Source organism: Ursus maritimus, unplaced genomic scaffold (assembly GCF_017311325.1).
Source record: "Ursus maritimus isolate PB19 unplaced genomic scaffold, ASM1731132v1 scaffold_3, whole genome shotgun sequence".
Lineage (NCBI taxonomy): Eukaryota > Metazoa > Chordata > Mammalia > Carnivora > Ursidae > Ursus > Ursus maritimus.
This window is the reverse complement of record NW_024425563.1, coordinates 21,010,324-21,028,518: the sequence shown is the minus strand read 5'-3', so window position 1 is coordinate 21,028,518 and position 18,195 is coordinate 21,010,324. Positions and strand designations below refer to the sequence as shown.

At 35.3% G+C, this 18,195-nt stretch overlaps 1 protein-coding gene across 6 annotated transcripts in view; it reads left to right on the top strand.

The window, feature by feature from the left end:
• Positions 1–18,195, top strand: part of MKLN1 (muskelin 1) — a 334,164-nt gene that overhangs the window by 199,319 nt on the left and 116,650 nt on the right. For all 6 annotated transcript variants that reach the window (XM_040643986.1, XM_040643985.1, XM_040643988.1 and 3 more), the window contains one exon: positions 6,824–6,893. In XM_040643986.1, the coding sequence (XP_040499920.1) occupies positions 6,824–6,893 (70 nt within the window). The remainder of the gene's footprint in view (positions 1–6,823; positions 6,894–18,195) is intronic.

The following is an 18,195-nucleotide window of genomic DNA, read 5'->3' as shown; positions in this document are numbered from 1 at the left end:
TGAGAGACTTAATGTGGTTCATTTTTATTGCCTTCAGTTTTCATTCTGCATTGGTAGGAATGAAAATGTACGTTTTAAAATGAAAATGTATGTTTTGGAAAACCTGGTGAAAAGGAAATCATTTTAGTTCTCAGCCCATCTTCCTTATCAGTTCCTCGTGACCAGTTCTCAGTTATTATTTGCATTTTAGAATGCCAGATACCTACCTTTAGTAGATTAATCTATATAGTTTCTATACTGAATTGTGTCTTCTGTAACTTTTTTCTTTGCTTGTCATTTATTTTTTTCAGACTATTAAAATGTTAAAATTAGTCATTAAGTATCTAGAAGGGTATTGGGTCACATTCCTTCAACTGGCAGAAACAGAGCCTCCTGGCAGCTGGAATTTAAGCCATCAGTTTCTATTCTCTGTTGCTATGTGGAGTCATTTCTTTTTTATGTCTTCTACGTTCTTATCTTACTACTGACTGGCTTATTCTTTCTCTTCTCTCCCTTATTCTTACTCTGTATATCTTTTTGCTGTTTCAGTGGTTCTGTTTACTTATACATTTTTTTGTCTTATAGTTTCTTACTGGCTCATCACATTTCCTATCATTGGTCACTAGACAGTCTAGATTAGCTGTCTTTTAGATAGTTGTTAGGGAAAGTCACAGGTATAAAACACCACTGTCTCAGATTGCTCCTTCAGCAGAGGCTGTAGATGGGATATTTCCCCTGTTAGAAACCAGAGGTAGTGAACTGGTTTTGTGTTTGACATGTGTAGTGTGAGAGGTTAATGTCTCTTGCTTAGTCCTGAGACTTAGAAGAAGGAAAGCTATTATTATGCCAGTAGTGGATTTTATAAGGTCTTTGGGAAGTACACCAGGAAGAATAGTGAAGAAGACATGTTTTATAGAATGCTTCCATAGTGGCTCTGTTAACTGTTGGTGAAAGGCCTGTGTTAGTATTCACTGCCCTGAGCTAGTTTCTCATTTGCCTTGCAGGAGAGTGGAAATGGATCGAGGAAAGGACCATCTGGGAGGGAGAATTAAAAACAATCTACAGTCGACTTAAAGCTTTGGGAAATTATCTATTACTTAAAAATTTTAAGAGCCAATAAGCTCTTATTATTTGCTTCTGCATCTCCTGTGTCTTTAAGAAAAGAAAGAGAAGTTGAGCCTCTTTTGATCATCTGATCTTAGTGTAGTCAGTTTGCCAGAAATAAGGAAAGTTTGTCACCATCTCAACTGTAGTATTTTTACGATAATTATTTTTACTGTTTATATCAATAATGTTTATTACAAAAATCTGAACAATATGACAAATAGAAAATTAGTAAAATCACTTAATAGTACTTACGCTTCATTTTAGGCTATCGTATTTGTGCTTGCTTTATATTATTTGATATAAATTGGATCATACCATACATGTTCGTTTATTGTATATAAATATGTAAATAATAGAGTTTTTTTGTGTGTAACAATAGACTCATACATGCTTCTTTGTATCTTTTTTTTTTTTTAAAGATTTTATTTATTTATTTGATATAGATAGAGACAGCCAGCGAGAGAGGGAACACAAGCAGGGGGAGTGGGAGAGGAAGAAGCAGGCTCATAGCGGAGGAGCCTGATGTGGGGCTTGATCCCGTAATGCCGGGATCACGCCCTGAGCTGAAGGCAGACGCCTAACCGCTGTGCCACCCAGGCACCCCGCTTCTTTGTATCTTACATTGCAGAAATGTCTCCAGGTTAGCTGACATAGACCTGAAATAGTCTTTAATAGCAATATACTTTTCCATGGTTTATATGTTCTGTAATTTAATCTTTTCTCTAGTACTATAAAAAATGCTGCATTAAACAGACTCATATGTACTAGTCTCTCTATGTATGTCCTTATGTACTTAATGATTTTATTTTTATGGGATAGATTCTGAAATGAGAGTGCTAAGCAAAAGAACATGTACATTGAAAGTTTGTGGGTTTTTTTAAAGATGTATTTTTTTATTTTTAGAGAGAGAGAACAGGGGGAGGGGCAAAGGAAGAGGAAAAATGAGATCCCAAGCCAACTCTGCACGGAGCATGGAGCTCACATAGGGTTCAATCTCATGATCCCAAGACCACGACCCAAGCCAAAACTAAGAGTGTGACACCCAAACGACTGAGCCACCCAGACGCCCCTGTACTTTGAAAGTTTTAATAGATGCTGCACATTGACTTTCCATGTCTACCTTTTCTACCCGATTTCCTGATAGTAGGGATCTAATTTAATCAGTTTGATGGGTGAAAAATCTTATCTTGTTAATTTTTTTCCCCTGCAAGCAATATACAGGGATTTAGAGAAATTTTTGTTGCTGTTTACTGGCTATCTTAATGATTTCAGTAACATGCGTTCTGCTTATTTTTCATTGTGTTTGTCTTCTTCTCAATGTGCAACAATATTTTGCCTATTTTAGATATGAATACCTTATTAGTCATATGAGTTGCAAACATTTTTTTCTGTTGTGTGTTTCTGGTTTTTCTTTAAGGTGTTTTTCATAATACAAAATTTAAAAGTTTTTTATAATCAGATAGCTATCTTTTCTTTTATAGCTTCTGTGTTTCTTGGCAAAAAGATCTTTCCAACACTTTTGGTTGTCTATATTGGCCCCTAAATACTTTTCCTAAGATTTTTATATATGAATGTATGTTTAAATTGTTAATTGGGCTTAATTTTGTATTAGATAAAAGTTAACTTATTTTCTCCCAACAGATAATTCAGTTGTATAAGCATCATTTAACTAATAACTATCATTTCCCACTAAAATAAAATATTCCCTTAATCAAATATTAAATTCTAGTCTACACTGGGCCCAATTTCTGGGTATTTGTTTCTCTGAGCTAGTTCTGTACCTGCACCATTCCCTACTGTTTTTAATTATAGGGACCTGAAGGTTTTCTAAAAGCTGATAACATGACCTTCTCTTACTATTCTTTTTTATAAGAATAGTGACTCTTTTTGTGCATTTATTTTTCTATATAAAGTATGTTGTGTACTCTTTGGGTAAAGCTCTCCATGCCTCAGATAGTGGGTAGACCGGCAGTCTTTTTCTATGTTGTTGGTTCTCTGTGGGTTACCAGGAGACACCTCTCAGTATGTGGATATCCTCAGCTAAGAGGACAAGTACAATCTCAACTTCAGTGGTAAAGGGAACCAAGGCTACCAGGTTAGCTCTTTCTAAAGCTCTTTGTGGGCTAAGGAGACTAGCAGATTGTCCCAGAAATGCTCATGCAGTTGATGAGTTTCTTTTGGGGAGAGAACTGCCCATGGATCTCTTGGTTTTCCTATGACCAAGCTTTTGTCGTGGTTCTAAAAGTTCTGATTCTGGTGTCTGTCACCTGCTGAGCTCAGGAGACGTACCTAGTAGCTGATCAGTGTTGGGACTGGAGATTATCAGAATATCTTCAAGCATCCATCTGTCCACATCCCCTTAGGCTATCCTCACTTTATTTCTGGTTTGTGTTTTAGTTCTCATTTATTTAAAAAAGATTTTTTTTAAAGATTATATTTGTTTATTTGACAGAGAAAGACAGCGAGAGAGGGAACACAAGCAAGGGGAGCGTGAGAGGGAGAAGGAGGCTTCCTGCTGTGCAGGGAGCCCGATGAGGGGCTTGATCCCAGGACCCTGGGATCATGACCTGAGCTGAAGGCAGACGCTTAACGGCTGAGCCACCCAGGTGCCCCTAAAAAAGATTTTTTAAAAGTAATCTCTATACCTGACGTTGGGCTCAAACTCACAACCCCAAGGTCAAGTTGCATGCTGCACTGACTGAGCCAGCCAGGCACCCCATTTCTCATTTATTTTTATTTCAATTTAGTATAAGCTTTAAGTTATAGGTAATAAGTACGAGTAATGTATCTTATACTTTGATGGAGCTACTTTAATTTTTTCTTCATAGTGCTGCCTATTTATTTGTTCATAGCATTATCAAATATTTATTAAGCATTTTGTGTATAGCAGCATTTAGCCTTGGAGTTAGGCATAATGAGGATGAATACCACCCAGTCCCTATTTTCTCAGAAACATTTTACAGTCTTTCACTCTTTCCTTAAAATATTTTCACTGGCATACACACTTCCTGGGTTTCTGTTTTCTTCATCTTTGTCCCTTTTTAGTCTCCTTTACTCAACCTTTCTCATCTAGACCCCCAAAATGATGGACCCCCAGAGCTTAATGAGACCTTTGGCTTCTCTAGCTCCATTTCATTCCTTAGGTCATCCCATTCAGTGTCATGGCTTTAAATATTTTAGCTATGATGTACTCATGTCCCTAAAGATACATGTATTTTTCAGTCCTGGCATTTCCCCTGAATTTTATCTTCAGATATCCAACTGCTGACTCTCCAAACGGCTGTTTAATAGGCATTTCAAAATTCACGGGACCACAACATATTGCAACTGTTTGCCCCCTTGACTTTGCGTTTAGTGGTCCATCTGCTCAATTTTCATATTGTGACTGGTTAGCCCCCTCATGTCATTCATTAACATGAATGATTTTTGTGGACTGATTTTATCATAGTTATAATATGTGAGATTTTCTTTCATGCTTTGTAACATTCATGTCAAAGTGATTTTTTAAAAATCCTAGTTTTTTAGCTTTAGCTTTTAACTATAGTATTTTTTCATGTAGGGTTGTCTTCATTTTGTGTTTTATAACTCACTCTTAAAACACTTTTGGGGGGTACCTGGGAGCTCAGTTGGTTGAGCAAACAACTTTAGTTTTCGGATCATGTCATGATCTCAGGATTGTGAGATTGAGCCCTGTGTAGGGTTCTGTTGCTCAGCACGGAGTCTACTTGAGATTTTCTCTCCCTCTCATAAATAAATAGAATCTTTAAAAAAGAAATCCACCTTTTTTACTGATTATTAAAGTAATATGTGTTAATTTTAGAAAGCTAAAAAAGTACAACAAAGGAAAAAAGTCCATGTAATCTCATCATTGAAAGTGGCATTGACAATTTAGTATATGCTCTTTGCCTGTCTCTCCATGCATGAATATTATTACTTACAACACTTGATTCATCATGTATATACTATAAACTACTTTTTCTCTTCAGTTACTGTGTAGTGAACATTTTCCAATGACATTAAAGTTAGTTTGTAGAACATGAGTACATGGTATTTTGTAACACAAGTATGTAATAATTTGTGTAATTAATTCCTGATTGTGACACATTTAGGTTGGTTACAATTTGCTATTATAAACTGTGCTGTGATGACTGTGGATGATTTACATCCCCTGGATTATTTTTTAGGATAAGTTCCAAGAAGTGGAAATAATTCTCAGGCTGGATAGTATAGTAATTAAGAGCATTGGCTTTGAAGTCAGACTGCCTCAGGTTAAAATCCTAACTTCTTAGGTATATGTATATTTAGGCAAATTAATTTATGACTCTCATTTCTTAATCTGTACATTGAAGATAATAATAGTTTAGTACTTCTTAGGTGTCTATATATTTAGGCAAATTAATTTTTCTCTCTCATTTCTTAATCTGTGCTCCAGGCTTATCTTCTGAATTATCTGCTTCAATCGTAGGACCAGCCATTTCCCCTACAATTGCTGTTTTCTTTTATTGGGGAATGCTAGGTAGAAACCAAGAGTTGGGTGCTGGGTGTGCTCAGTGCTACTGGGCTGTCACCACTTTTAGTCCCTTTTAGTGAACAGAGCTAGCAAATACTATTTGTGTGTTGATTGTGCATGCATGCACATACATATCTATAATTATTTTCATATCTATTTATCTGTGTCCATATTAAATTAAATGTGAGTTCAAGTGATGTCTCTGGCTCTAATCCAGTACCACAGGGTTCATTCTAATCTTCTTCCCTTTGCTTTTCTCTAACTTTCCACTCCAAAGTGAAAAGCTTGATTCCACCATCTACCATCCATTCGGTTATTTGTTCATCCCCAGTATACATGTAAACTGATTCAGAATTAACCTATATCTCTGTGAAAAACAACTTTACCAAATATAGTGCAGTCTTTATGTATGGTTCTATTTTTCTTTAGCCTTATGGTTTCCAGTGAAAGCACCATCTTCCAAAGTTGCTTATATCATCCTTTTTTCACTCATCATTCTGCTTTTGACCTTGTGCTTTAAAGACTTCTTAATCTAGGGGCCCTTGGGTGGCATAGTCTATAAAGCATCTGACTCTTGCTTTAGGCTCAGATCATGATCTCTCAGTGTCATGAGATTGAGCCCTGTGTCAGGCTCAATGCTTAGTGTGGAGTCTGCTAAAATGTGTCTCTTCCTCTCCCTCTTTCTCTCTTTTAAATAAATCTTTAAAAAAGATTATTTGTCTCTCCGCTTGCACTCTTTCTCTCAAATAAATAAATCTTAAAAAAAAAAAGTCTTCTTAATCTAAAGATAGATTATATGCATATACATATACATACATGATGTTGCATGTAATACATGTATTACATACATATATGTAATATATAATGACATAATTGTACAGTATAATAATTTATCTAATATGTATAAATGGTATTTTATTTATTCTTAGGTATTTTATTTTCTTTTTTTACCTTTAATTTCTAAATACACCTACTGTTCACTTTGTCACTTGGTATGAAGTAGAAGTATATTTTTTCTTGCTTTTCTCCATTGTTTGAAATGCTACCTTTATCATATTTTAAAAATCTTATATATACTAGGACTTTCTGTTTCTTATTCTGTTTTATTGTCTCTTTTTGTTCAAGTTCCAAATATTATATAACTTTGTGATTATTTTAGCATCTGGTAGGTTATTCCTTTTTTGCATGTTCATATTCACTTATAACTTTAATTATCTTTTATTTCAGGAACATTTTAGTGGATAAACCAAATGACCAGTCTTCGAGGTGGTCTTCAGAGAGCAACTATCCTCCCCAGGTAAGATTGTAGCTCCTGATACCATTTAGAAGTCAAAATTTAAATAGGCATTTAATTGATATCAGTTATCTGGAATCCATTAGTGACTTACTCAGTCTTTGAAATTGTGAGATGGATTTTTGTTTCCTTTTTTTGTTTAAGTGTTGGAAGAATGTTTATTTCATAGGGAAATGCAGTGTGGAGTTTGATGAAACAGACTTTTTACTTTTGTCTACTGGAGCAATTATTTATTTATCTTTAAAGATTTTGTTTGAGAGAGAGCTCGAGAGCTCATGCTGCACATGAGCAGAGGGAGAGGGAGAGAGAGAATCTCAAGCAGATCCTTGCAGGGCTCAGTCTCACAACCCCGAGATCATGACCTGAGATGATTCAAGAATCAAGTCCTTAACTGACTGAACCATCCAGGTGCTCCTGTCTACGGGAGCATTTAAAATCTAATATGTATTTTTTCCACATTACTAATGATGCAAAATTAAGTTTCTTAATACCTTTTGAGGAAAATGTTAATGGAAAGAACTGGTTGTGGTGCCATTACTGTTTAGAGCGGTAACTGATCTGAGTGCTGATCTGAGCAGAGGTTGTGACTTCTATTGTACTTAAACTCCAGTTATTCTGTAAATGTTTAAGGAGATGTTAGTAAGTTGAACTTTGATTCAGTAACTCAATGACTGCCTTTTAGGGAAAATAAACTTAATACAGTTTGTTATTTTGCTAAAGTGGTATATTTAGCTGATGTCAAGACCATGAACTAAATTCTTCCCTTGACAAGTGGTGTCTGAGGTCATTTGAATTTAAAAATAGTCATTCTTTCAGTTATATACTTTAGGCATTAGAACTTACTATGTCCATGTCCTTGAGGAAATGAATGCTGTGATAGGTAAAGCGGATGGGTAGGTGAAACTTATTTTTTATTCTAGTGTAATTTTTGGAAGCCTAATCTCTATACTTATTTTTCCATACGTATGTATATATTTATATATATAATATAATTAATATTATATATATAAATATATATACATTTAAAACTGTTTGCATACCTTTTTGGATCACCTGGTGTCTAAATGTTCTATTGCAGGGGCACCTGGATGGCTTAGTTGGTTAAGCGTCTGACTCTTGGTTTTGGCTCAGGTCATGATCTCATGGTGTTTAGATTAAGCCTGGAGTCAGGCTCTGTGCTCAGCAGGGAGTCTGCCTCTCCCACCCTCTCTCCCTCTTCCCTTCCCGCAGCTCATGTGTGTGTGTGTGCATATGCTTGTGCTCTCTCTCAAATAAATAAATAAAATCTTAAAAAAAAAAGTTCCATTGCAAAATATACATCCAAAGAATATATATTCATACTTTTTATATATGGATAAGGAATAATAAAATACCTATTTATTCATCAACTGTCTTTAGAAGTATAAAGTGTCCACAACCTTTTGAAGCCTCTTGTGAGGCCTGTCTTATATTTGTCCTCTAGTTCCACTGTAGTAACTACGATTTCATGCTTTGTTAAGCATTTTCTTACGGTATTATGTGCTATGATTTAAGTTTTATCTGGCTTTGACTTTATATAAATCTAAATTGAGTCACTCATTATAAATCTTGATCTGCTTTTCTTTTGCTTTACATTATGGTATTTCTTAATGTTGCTGAGTATAATTGTAGTTTCTTAATTTCCAGTGTGTAAGTATGCCAAAATGTATTTATCCATTTTGTAATTGATAGGCTTTTCAGTTTTTTATAGTTTTTTGCTATTATGAATAGGCTGCTATGAACAATTTTGCATGTTGTCTCCTGGTACACATGTACAGATTTTCTTTAGGGTATATATTTTGGAGCAGGGCTGGTGGATCATAGGGTTATGTGTATGTTCAGGTCATGCAAAACTGTTTTACAAAATGGCTGTATAATTTACTCTCACTGACAGCATATGAAAGTTACTGTGCATTGCATTCTCCCCTTCACTTCTATGGCTGATTTTTAGGTTTCGCCAGTCTTTTAGATCTTTCATTATAACTCACTGTGCTTTTAATTTGCATTTACCTGTTTATTTTCAAGTCGTGTTGCATATGTTGGTGGGCTTACATTGTGTATGTTGTTGGTGCATGCCCCCCACCTACTGTTCCCTGAGGTTGAATACATTGTGTTTTTAATCATGTTTTTCTTATTCACTTTTTCATTTTACTTAAATTGAGCCCTCAAACTTGATGTGTGTTTGTTTTTACTTAGTTGGTTTTTATGTTTTACCAATGAATTATATATAATTTTTTTATTATTACTGAAACTGTGGTAACCTCTTCACTGTGAAATTTTCTTTATTTGTTGTGGAACAGTATTTTTAAGGCAGTAGTACTTAATGTGTTTTTACTTATTTATTTGCTTATTCATTGAAAAATTACTTAGTAAGCACCCATGAGGTGCCAAATTTTATAGCAGTGAACTAACTATTGTCTTTCCTCTTAATGAGCCAAGAAATATCTTGAATCAATTAATATTCAATGTGGTAAGTCCTAGAGTAGAAGTTACTTAAAGTTTTTATGATTTAAAAGAGACTAAGTTATCATGAAAATGGGTAGCATGAATCTGTTTATCTTCATTGTAATTACAAGTCAGATATAACTGGGGTTCCATGTAGCCAATCTCAAAGAACAGCAGTCTTGCCAGAAAAATATAATTGAAAGTAATTTCAGTTTTCACTTAGTTTTGTCAGAAACTGCCATATGAGATGGAATGGATATAGTTTTAATATGTAGATACGTAGCAAGTAGTCTTATACTCCTAGTAGATGTGAGCTAGGTCTATAATACTAATTCTAACCCTTCTTTTTTTCCAAACCATATTCTGAAAATTACTAAAAGGGCTGAATTTTTAAAAGATGCCTGCAAAAAGTTTATGAAAGCTGGGCCCTGAAATTGATTCATACTCAGCATAAGTATAAAACAAAAGGAATCCCTGTCTCGGGGTACTGTGGGAAGAGTTGCATTGGCACTGAGTAGAGGAGGAGAAAAGGAAGAAAACCCATCCCTGAGAGGTTTCAGCCATGTATTGTTATTTGTTTATATTTGGTAATCAGATTCTTAATACTTGGCTACTGAGGAAACCTTATGGTGTGATTTTAGTTTTAAGTGGTTCTGGATGTATAGTGCTCTTAAGGTTCTCAATAGAAGCAAGTGCAGATCCTCTCTGGAGATAGTTACCTTTTCCCGAGGCTTCAGGTAGTCTCCTTAAATCATTATTCACACACACAAAGATAACCAAATGTACCAGGAAACAAGGTACCTTTAGTAAGAACTAGGAAGGAAGGATAGCAGAAACCTGCAAAAATGTTAGGTATAGGAATTAAAAGTACTGAAAGATACCGAAATTAAAGTAATTAACATATCGTATTTAAAGAAATAAAAGGTATTTGTAAGGAATAGGAATCTTTAAAAAGTGATCTAGCAGATTTGGAAAAAAGAGCCAAATAAAACTTCCTTAAATGAAAAATATAATAATAAAAATTAATTTTGACCAACTGTCCCACTAAGGAGGTTGAAATAGGAAAAAAAAAATTTTTTTTGAAGGTGCAGTGTATTGGTAACAAAGAAGTAAAGAGTGATGGGGCCAAGATTGAGGAAAATATAGGAACCCAAAGAGGGGAACCACTTTTAGGGCCCCTTTTCCACTGGGTTTCTTTTGATTCCTGAAGAAGTGGTTAAGATACTGAAAAGCTGAACAGCACTTCCGACAGACTCTTGAGGCCAGAAGATAAAGGTCAGAAATCAGAGCCTGGAATGTGGTAGAGTAGCAGATTCCCTACTCTGGGTTAGGACCCTGAAGCTATGTTTGAGGAATAAAGGTGAACCAGAGATACTCTGACCCTTATAGGGACTAAAGCCCAATTTCATATTATCTCAGTCCTTGAAATTTGATTAAAATAATCAAGAAGTGGGGGACCTGGGTGGCTCAGTGGATTGAGCGTCTGCCTTCAGCTTAGGTCGTGATCCTGGAGTCCCGGGATCGAGTCCTGTGTCGGGGTCTTGCTCAGTGAGGAGTCAGCTTCTCCCTCTCCCTTTGTGCTTTCTCTCACTCTCTTTCAAGTAAATAAATAAAATCTTAAAAAATATATATCAAGAAGTGGTAGTATCACTAGTCATGGGCCTGCAGCAGGTACACCTCTTCTAGAGGAAGATAATATGCTAGGCATCTAGTTTTTTTTAGTTTTCTGTATTTGATATCTACCAAAAATAACAGAGTTTACAGATAATAGAATTTTAGATATAGGTTTTAAAATAAGTGTCCCTAGTGTGTTAAAGGAAAAAAGGAGATGAAAATCAATATTGGAAATTTTGGCAGGGAATCGGAAACTATTACAAAAAAAAAAAAAGACCAAAATAGAAATGAAAAATATAGTAACCAAAACTGCAAATTGCAGTTATGAGAATAAAAAAGAATTATCCAAAAACACTTTCTAACATGTAATGTGCTTTATGTAAAGTGGCAATATTATTGTCATAGATCACTGAGAAAATAATTATTGCCAATATTTTTTTTAAAAGATTTTATTTATTTATTTGACAGAGAGAGAGACAGGCAGCGAGAGAGGGAACACAAGCAGGGGGAGTGGGAGAGGAAGAAGCAGGCTCCTAGTGGAGGAGCCTGATGTGGGGCTCGATCCCATAACGCCAGGATCACACCCTGAGCCAAAGGCAGACGCTTAACAACTGAGCCACCCAGGCGCCCCTGTTGCCGATAATATTAATATGACAGAAACAAAAAATTACTTACCTTTGTAATTTATTTTAATAATAAAGTACTACCTGACCAACCTATTTCAGAACACTTAAGAGGATTCTCAGGATATATAGCTTAGTTCTATTATTTTAATTTTGGATAAGGAGAAACCTTATTTCATGAAATGTTACCATATAATTAGTATGGGAATTGTCTGTATTTCTCCACATTTGTTTTTAGTGATTCTAAGTTCCGCCCCCCCACCCCATGGCCATATGGTAATTGTAAGGATTTGGTGCAGGAACTAGCTACTTTACTGCCCGAAAACTGTGAGAAGTATTTCTATTTCTAATGTGTTTTGGTTTTATAGATAGTTGATTCTGTTATTCACAATAGTTATGTTTTATAAAGTTGGCATGAACACTGCACTAGTGAATACTGAGCCTTTGCTCCTAGGGGAAGTACAGAGTTAGATTCCTCCGTGTCTTTGGTCATAACATTTTTGTCTGCCAATCAGTACATAACCTTACTTTATAAGTGTTTCTGTTTACAGGCACTGTATTATATATATATATTTAGTTTATATATATATATATATATATTTAGTTTTTATATATAAATTTAGTTTATATATATGTGTGTGTGTGTGTGTATATATATATATAGTTTATTCATTAGCATTGAACTTACAGCTGTAGCACTATAACTCATGGCTGAATGAAGCTTGAAATAAAGAGTCTAGACAGAAAGGATCACTATTTTGAGTGAGTCTTGCCACAGGGAAGCCAGAGAGTTTTCACAGTCTTTCTCAGGATCTGCCTGATGGCATATGGCAGACTCTTGAGGAAACTAAGGTTTTGACTCAGATTTAGCCAGAGAAAAATGAACATGTTCTAAGAGACTTTCCCACGTAAGTCTTTGTGTAGGTCCTGCGAACTCAGAAATGCTTCCCGTAGAGGAGGTACTCCTGGACTCATGTTTCACCAGCTCCAGGTACTCCCTTTGCTGTAGGAGTGTAGCGGCCTGGCCTCTTCATTAGAACCTTTCAAGCCAGGTGAGCACTGAAGGAGGGACTGAAATTCCCCTGGGGCTCAGGGAACTTCTTCGAAATTCCTTTGAAAAGGGGGCATCACTGCCCCAGCCCGATGCATATTTCCTCTGTAAGGCACATCACAGCCTTCTTGCCCTTAGAAACATTAGACATCATTTCAACATTCTGCTTGGGGATCATTTTAGACAGCAAGATCACCAGCAGAAACCACAAAAGTATAAAAGGTGTGGCACTACATAGACGGTGAAAAGGACATTTGTTTCTAATATAATAGAGTTAAACCAAGAAGGCAGAGTGTCCCTTGTTTGACCTTAGCTGGGAGAGTGTGCATTGGGTAACTCAGATCTTTTGCCACTTGGAACATGTCTGGGAATGATTATGAGGTGCTGCGAGTATTGGTTTTGGTGCTGGAAATAAATTTTAGTGAGTAGGTGAATTCACAAATAAGGAATCCACAAATAATGAGAAGTGACTATACAGTAACTAATAATTCATTTATCATGTCTTGAACAGATCTGAGAATCAGAAAGGAAAAAAAAAAAAAGAGGACGCTGAAAAACTGACATCATTGTGGTAAAATTTTAGGTCCTGGGGGTCTTCCTAGAATCTGCTTTGGTTATAATGTTACTCTGTTTGGTTAGTTATTTCCTCAGGTTTCAGCACCTGGAAGTAATTGTGTGTGTTGGGGGATGGGGGACAGAACTGTAAAAGACACATTGATGGCCAGCTAACACCTGACATAAAGGGTCACAAGGGAAAAGATAGAAAAATCTAAGTAACAAATAGAAAAACAAAAGTGTAACATTTAGGGGGTATTTATTAGAAAAATGGATTATACTCTATATTTAGTGTGTATATTTCAGTAGATACTGCATACCTTCCTCAGTTTCACTTACTGGAATAAATAAAGTAGTAATGGTTTTCATTCTTGTCCTCATTTCTGTACCCATTGAAGTTTTGCCAAAAAGGACCCCAATTAAACTTTTTACCTTTTATTCTAAAATTTTGTCACTAAGCTAATCATTATGCAATTCTGTTGGATCTGATTCTGATTGGAACTTTTATTCTAATTCTGATGCATTTGATTGTAAATCTTAAAGCCTTGTGTGGTATGTGATTTTAACACCATCCTCATTATGACAGGTCCCTCTATTATTTTGCTACTCCTGTATAACAGATCACAAATTTAGCAGCAACCTGCCTACTAGCTTACAGTTGCACAGGGTTAAGTCCAGCATGGCGGTGTGAGGTTCTTTTCTTAGGGTGAAATCCAGGTATTGGCTAAGTTCTCATCTTCTGGCTCTGGAGAAAAATGAGCTTTGCTGTTGTCAGAATTCAGTTTCTTGTGGTTGTAGGACTGAAGTCTTTGTTTTCTTGCTGGCTGTCAGCTAAGAGCTATTCTTAGTTCCTAGACCCTGCCCACATTCCTTGTCACATGGCCCCCTTCATTTTCAAGTGAGCAGTGGTGCATCGATTTCTTCTTGTGCTTTGAATTTCTGACTTCTTGTCCCTAATCTCTAGACTCACAGTTAAAGACTCATGATTAGGTCAGGCCCACCCAGATAATCTGTTTTATTTAAAATGAACTGATTTGGAACCTTAACTGTATCTATCATAATTCCTTCATAGCAGCTCCTGGATTAGTGTTTGACTGACTGTCTAGGAGAAGGTTTGATACACCAGAGACCAGAAATTATGCCTGCAGTATCTTCTAACCTTTCGTCTGTAGCTTTCATTCATTCAATTTGGTATGTACAAATTTAGTGGCTGCTGTATGTCAGACTCTCTTGTGGTGGTTTGACTAAGGAAAATCAGTGAGGCATAAGCAGGACACAGTCATGTTTCTGCCCTCACAGAGGTTATTTTTTGAGGAGAGAGACAATACCCAAAATAAATAATGTATTAAGAGGTGAAAAGGGCTATTAAAATAATCCTGGCAAGAGATTTTGGAAGCTTTTGACAGGGTGGTAGTTGCCCAGGTGAGAAAAACTGACTGTGAAAGCACTTTGAAAAATGTAAGATCATATGTATACATTTTTAAGCCTTTTGTTAACACATACACAAATACAAAAGATGAATATTGCTTCTCTTTTCTCTTCTGAGTGGGTATTATTTTTGACAAGAAAAGGTAGGGGAGATTCTTGCTTTTTTATTCTCTCTTATGTTTTATATGCCTTCTGTCTCTATCACATATTGTTGTAAATAATCTGCCATTGACTCTATGGAAACTAGGATCAGAGAGTTCACCTTTCTAGAATAGAATTGTGTTTTTTCATACATAAAAATAAGGTTTTAGGGTTATCATGTACTCTTAAGTGTTTTATTTCTAGATTTCTAAATTGTATATTTTGTATGATCTGGAAGTCTTTTTCTGAACGTGGTGGGTAAATGGAAGTATTCTATTACTAGTTAACATCAAATCTTTTTTTTTTTTTTGATAGCAGAAATACTTGTTTTGTATCCATCATAGAATCATAGGACTCCTTTCATTCTTCGTGTTGTGGTTAGTTGTTAGTGTGTGTTTTCCTCATTAGATTTTAAGATCCTTGAAAAAGTAGCATTTTGTTTTACTGATTTCTGTATTTCCCTTTCAGTGGTGTCATGGCAAAGCTGGGAATTTTGTGTTTGCTGTGATTAAAAAAAACAAACAAACAAGTATTATGTAGAAAATCAATGTGATTAGAAATTAGATTCCGGTATAATTCAAATGTTTGAGTCGTACAGTGTCCATCAGGCAGGCACACGTATCATGTTAGTAAGTAATTTATCTAGGAATGAAATACAAATATTTTTCTTTTAATTTATATCTATTTTTTTCAGATGGCTACTGAGTTGTCAGTACATAAATACTTACTAAGTTGTTTGGACCTAACTACTTAATAAATGGAACTGTTAATATTTATTTTGGCCTTGGATGCTATATTATCTATTGCTATGTAATAAATTACCCCAAACTTAGCAGCTAAAAACAAGCATTTATTATTTCACACTGTCAGGGATCTGAGAGTGGCTTAGCTGGGTGGTTCTAGCTCAGGGTCTCTTTGAGGTTGCAGTCAAGGTGTCAGCCAGACTGCAGTTATCTCAAGGCTTGCCTGGAGTTGGAGGATTCACTTTTCTCGTTCTCCAGTTTGTAGATTGCTTATCGTGGGATTTCTCTGCCTCCATAGTTATGTGAGCCAATTTCCATAATATATCTCTTATGTATTTTTCTGTATATCCTATTTGTGTTCTGTTTCTCTGGAGAACCCTAATATACCCAACTGTCTTCAACTTTCATGGTTCCCCAACTTTACTTTCCTGTTGGTGCTGCTGCTGCTGTGTCTGCTCTACGAATGTACTTAGCCCCATACCAAAAGCTTGGGAGCGAGGACCTACTTCACAGCTTTTTGTCTCCCCTTCTTCCTGTGAGCATGCACTTCCCCCCAGAGTTTGCCTTTGTGCACTCAGGTATTCCATACCTTCAGATATTTCCTTTTCATATCATATCAAGTTTTTATAGTTTTTTTCTTTTTCAGGCAATAGATTGTTTAAAACGTCTAACTTATAGAGACACTTCAAAGAATAATAACAGTCATTGCTGCAGGGATTTGGGAAGAAGGGTATCTATATATTCTGAAATCTGATATTGAAAATCTGAATTATTACAATCTTTTTGAATAATATCTGACAAGGGCCATTGATATGGAGAGTACATTTGTCCTACTCAGTTCAGTCCTTGCCAGGACTCTGCCTCTTAGAAATAAAAGGATAAGTATGTTAGATGTACACAAGTATTTAATACAGTAATTCTTAAGTAATGTAATTCTGGGGAGATAAAGAATACCTATTTATAGAGGAATACTAGAATACATTTTTCATGGGATATTGTTAGCCATTTAAATAAAGTGAACTGGCTTTGTATCAGTTAACTTGGAGGGATTTCCACCATAAAGGAAGAAAAGCATGGTACAGAGAATCATCTACCATAAGATCCTACTGATGTTACCCGAATGACAACTCTCTCTCACCAGTATGTATGTATGTATGTATGTATGTATGTATGTGGTTATGTATGTACATTTGTATTTGATGCAATGAGTCTAGATAAAGATAGGAAAGGACACACGTCTAACTGTTAGCATTGGTGAGAAGAAGAGATGAGGGAGGAAAAAGAGAAAACAAAACAATTACTTAAAAAGTTTGGCCCGCTAAAAACAGCATATATGATATTTCGCTTATGTAAAGAATGTGTCTGTGTGAGTGTGTGCGTAGAGTGTTAAACTGAATTATTACCAAAATGGTGGTGGTGGTTATATCAGGATGGTGGATTTTTAATTTCTTTTAAATTTCATTCTTATAGTTTTAAAATCTGTTCTTAAGTTTAAAGTAAAGCCATTTTCATTTTGAGACCTAATGAGGGAACATTGCTTTTAATTTGGAATCATCTGTGCTGGTAGAAGTAAATATAGCATGAATGAAAACCCTATAAATACTTTAAGATAGTAATTGCACCCTTTTCCCTCATCAGAATGTTTTATCAGAGTTACTGATACTGCCTGGAAAACCTGTTTTTCAAGGTGACTGGCAAATATCCTAGTGTTGGTTAAAATGTACGTTTAGTAATTAACACATGTCTTGATAATTGCTTTAAGAAAGATTAGATCATAACTTTTACTAAAATTATAAGCTCCTTCCGAGGTAGTTTAAGTGAAAGTATGATTTTAGGTAATATCCTTTGCTTTCTGGGGCCAGAGAAGGCAGTTAAAATTGTTTGACTAACAACAAGTATTCTTTTTGTATAATCTAAGTAGGTCAGAGAAACTTAAGTGATTATTTAATACAGTTGGTGTGTGTGTGGTAGGTGGGTAGTTGTATGCTTTTGTTTATGTAGTATGTTCAGGTTATTCTTTGATGAATCATAACAAGAATATTATCAGAATAAGTGCGAAGTGAGGAAGGAAATGTAAGAAAATATATGCATTTCAGTATAATTTCTAGCATGCAACTAGGATACCAGTAAATTTATAAAGTGTCTTAATGGTATTTTATCCAAGTTTATAAAAGGAGCATTATTTACATCATATAATACATTTTTAATTAATATAATTTACATGGACCTTAAGTGTACAGTATTCATTTTGAAAAATGCACACATAAATATAATTCACACCTCTATCAAGATATATAATGTTTCTACCCCCTCAAAAAGATCCTTTCTGTCTCTTACCAGTGAATCCCTATCTCTCCTACCCTCCTTTCAGAGGCAATCACTGTTCAGATTCTTTTGGCATAGATTAGTTTTTGCCAGTTCTAAAACTTAACATAAACTGAGTCATAGAGCATATATATATATATATATATATACTNATATACTCTTATATATGGTTTTGTATGCTTAGAATGTTTTTCATGTTTATTCATATTGTTGCATGCGTCACGTTCTTTTCATTACAGAATACTATTCTGTTCTATGGATATAGCATAATCTGTCTTTTTTTTTTTAAGATTTATTTATTTTTTTAGAGAGAGCAAGAGTGGGGGAAGGGGCAGAGGGAGAGAGAGAATATCCAAGGAGAC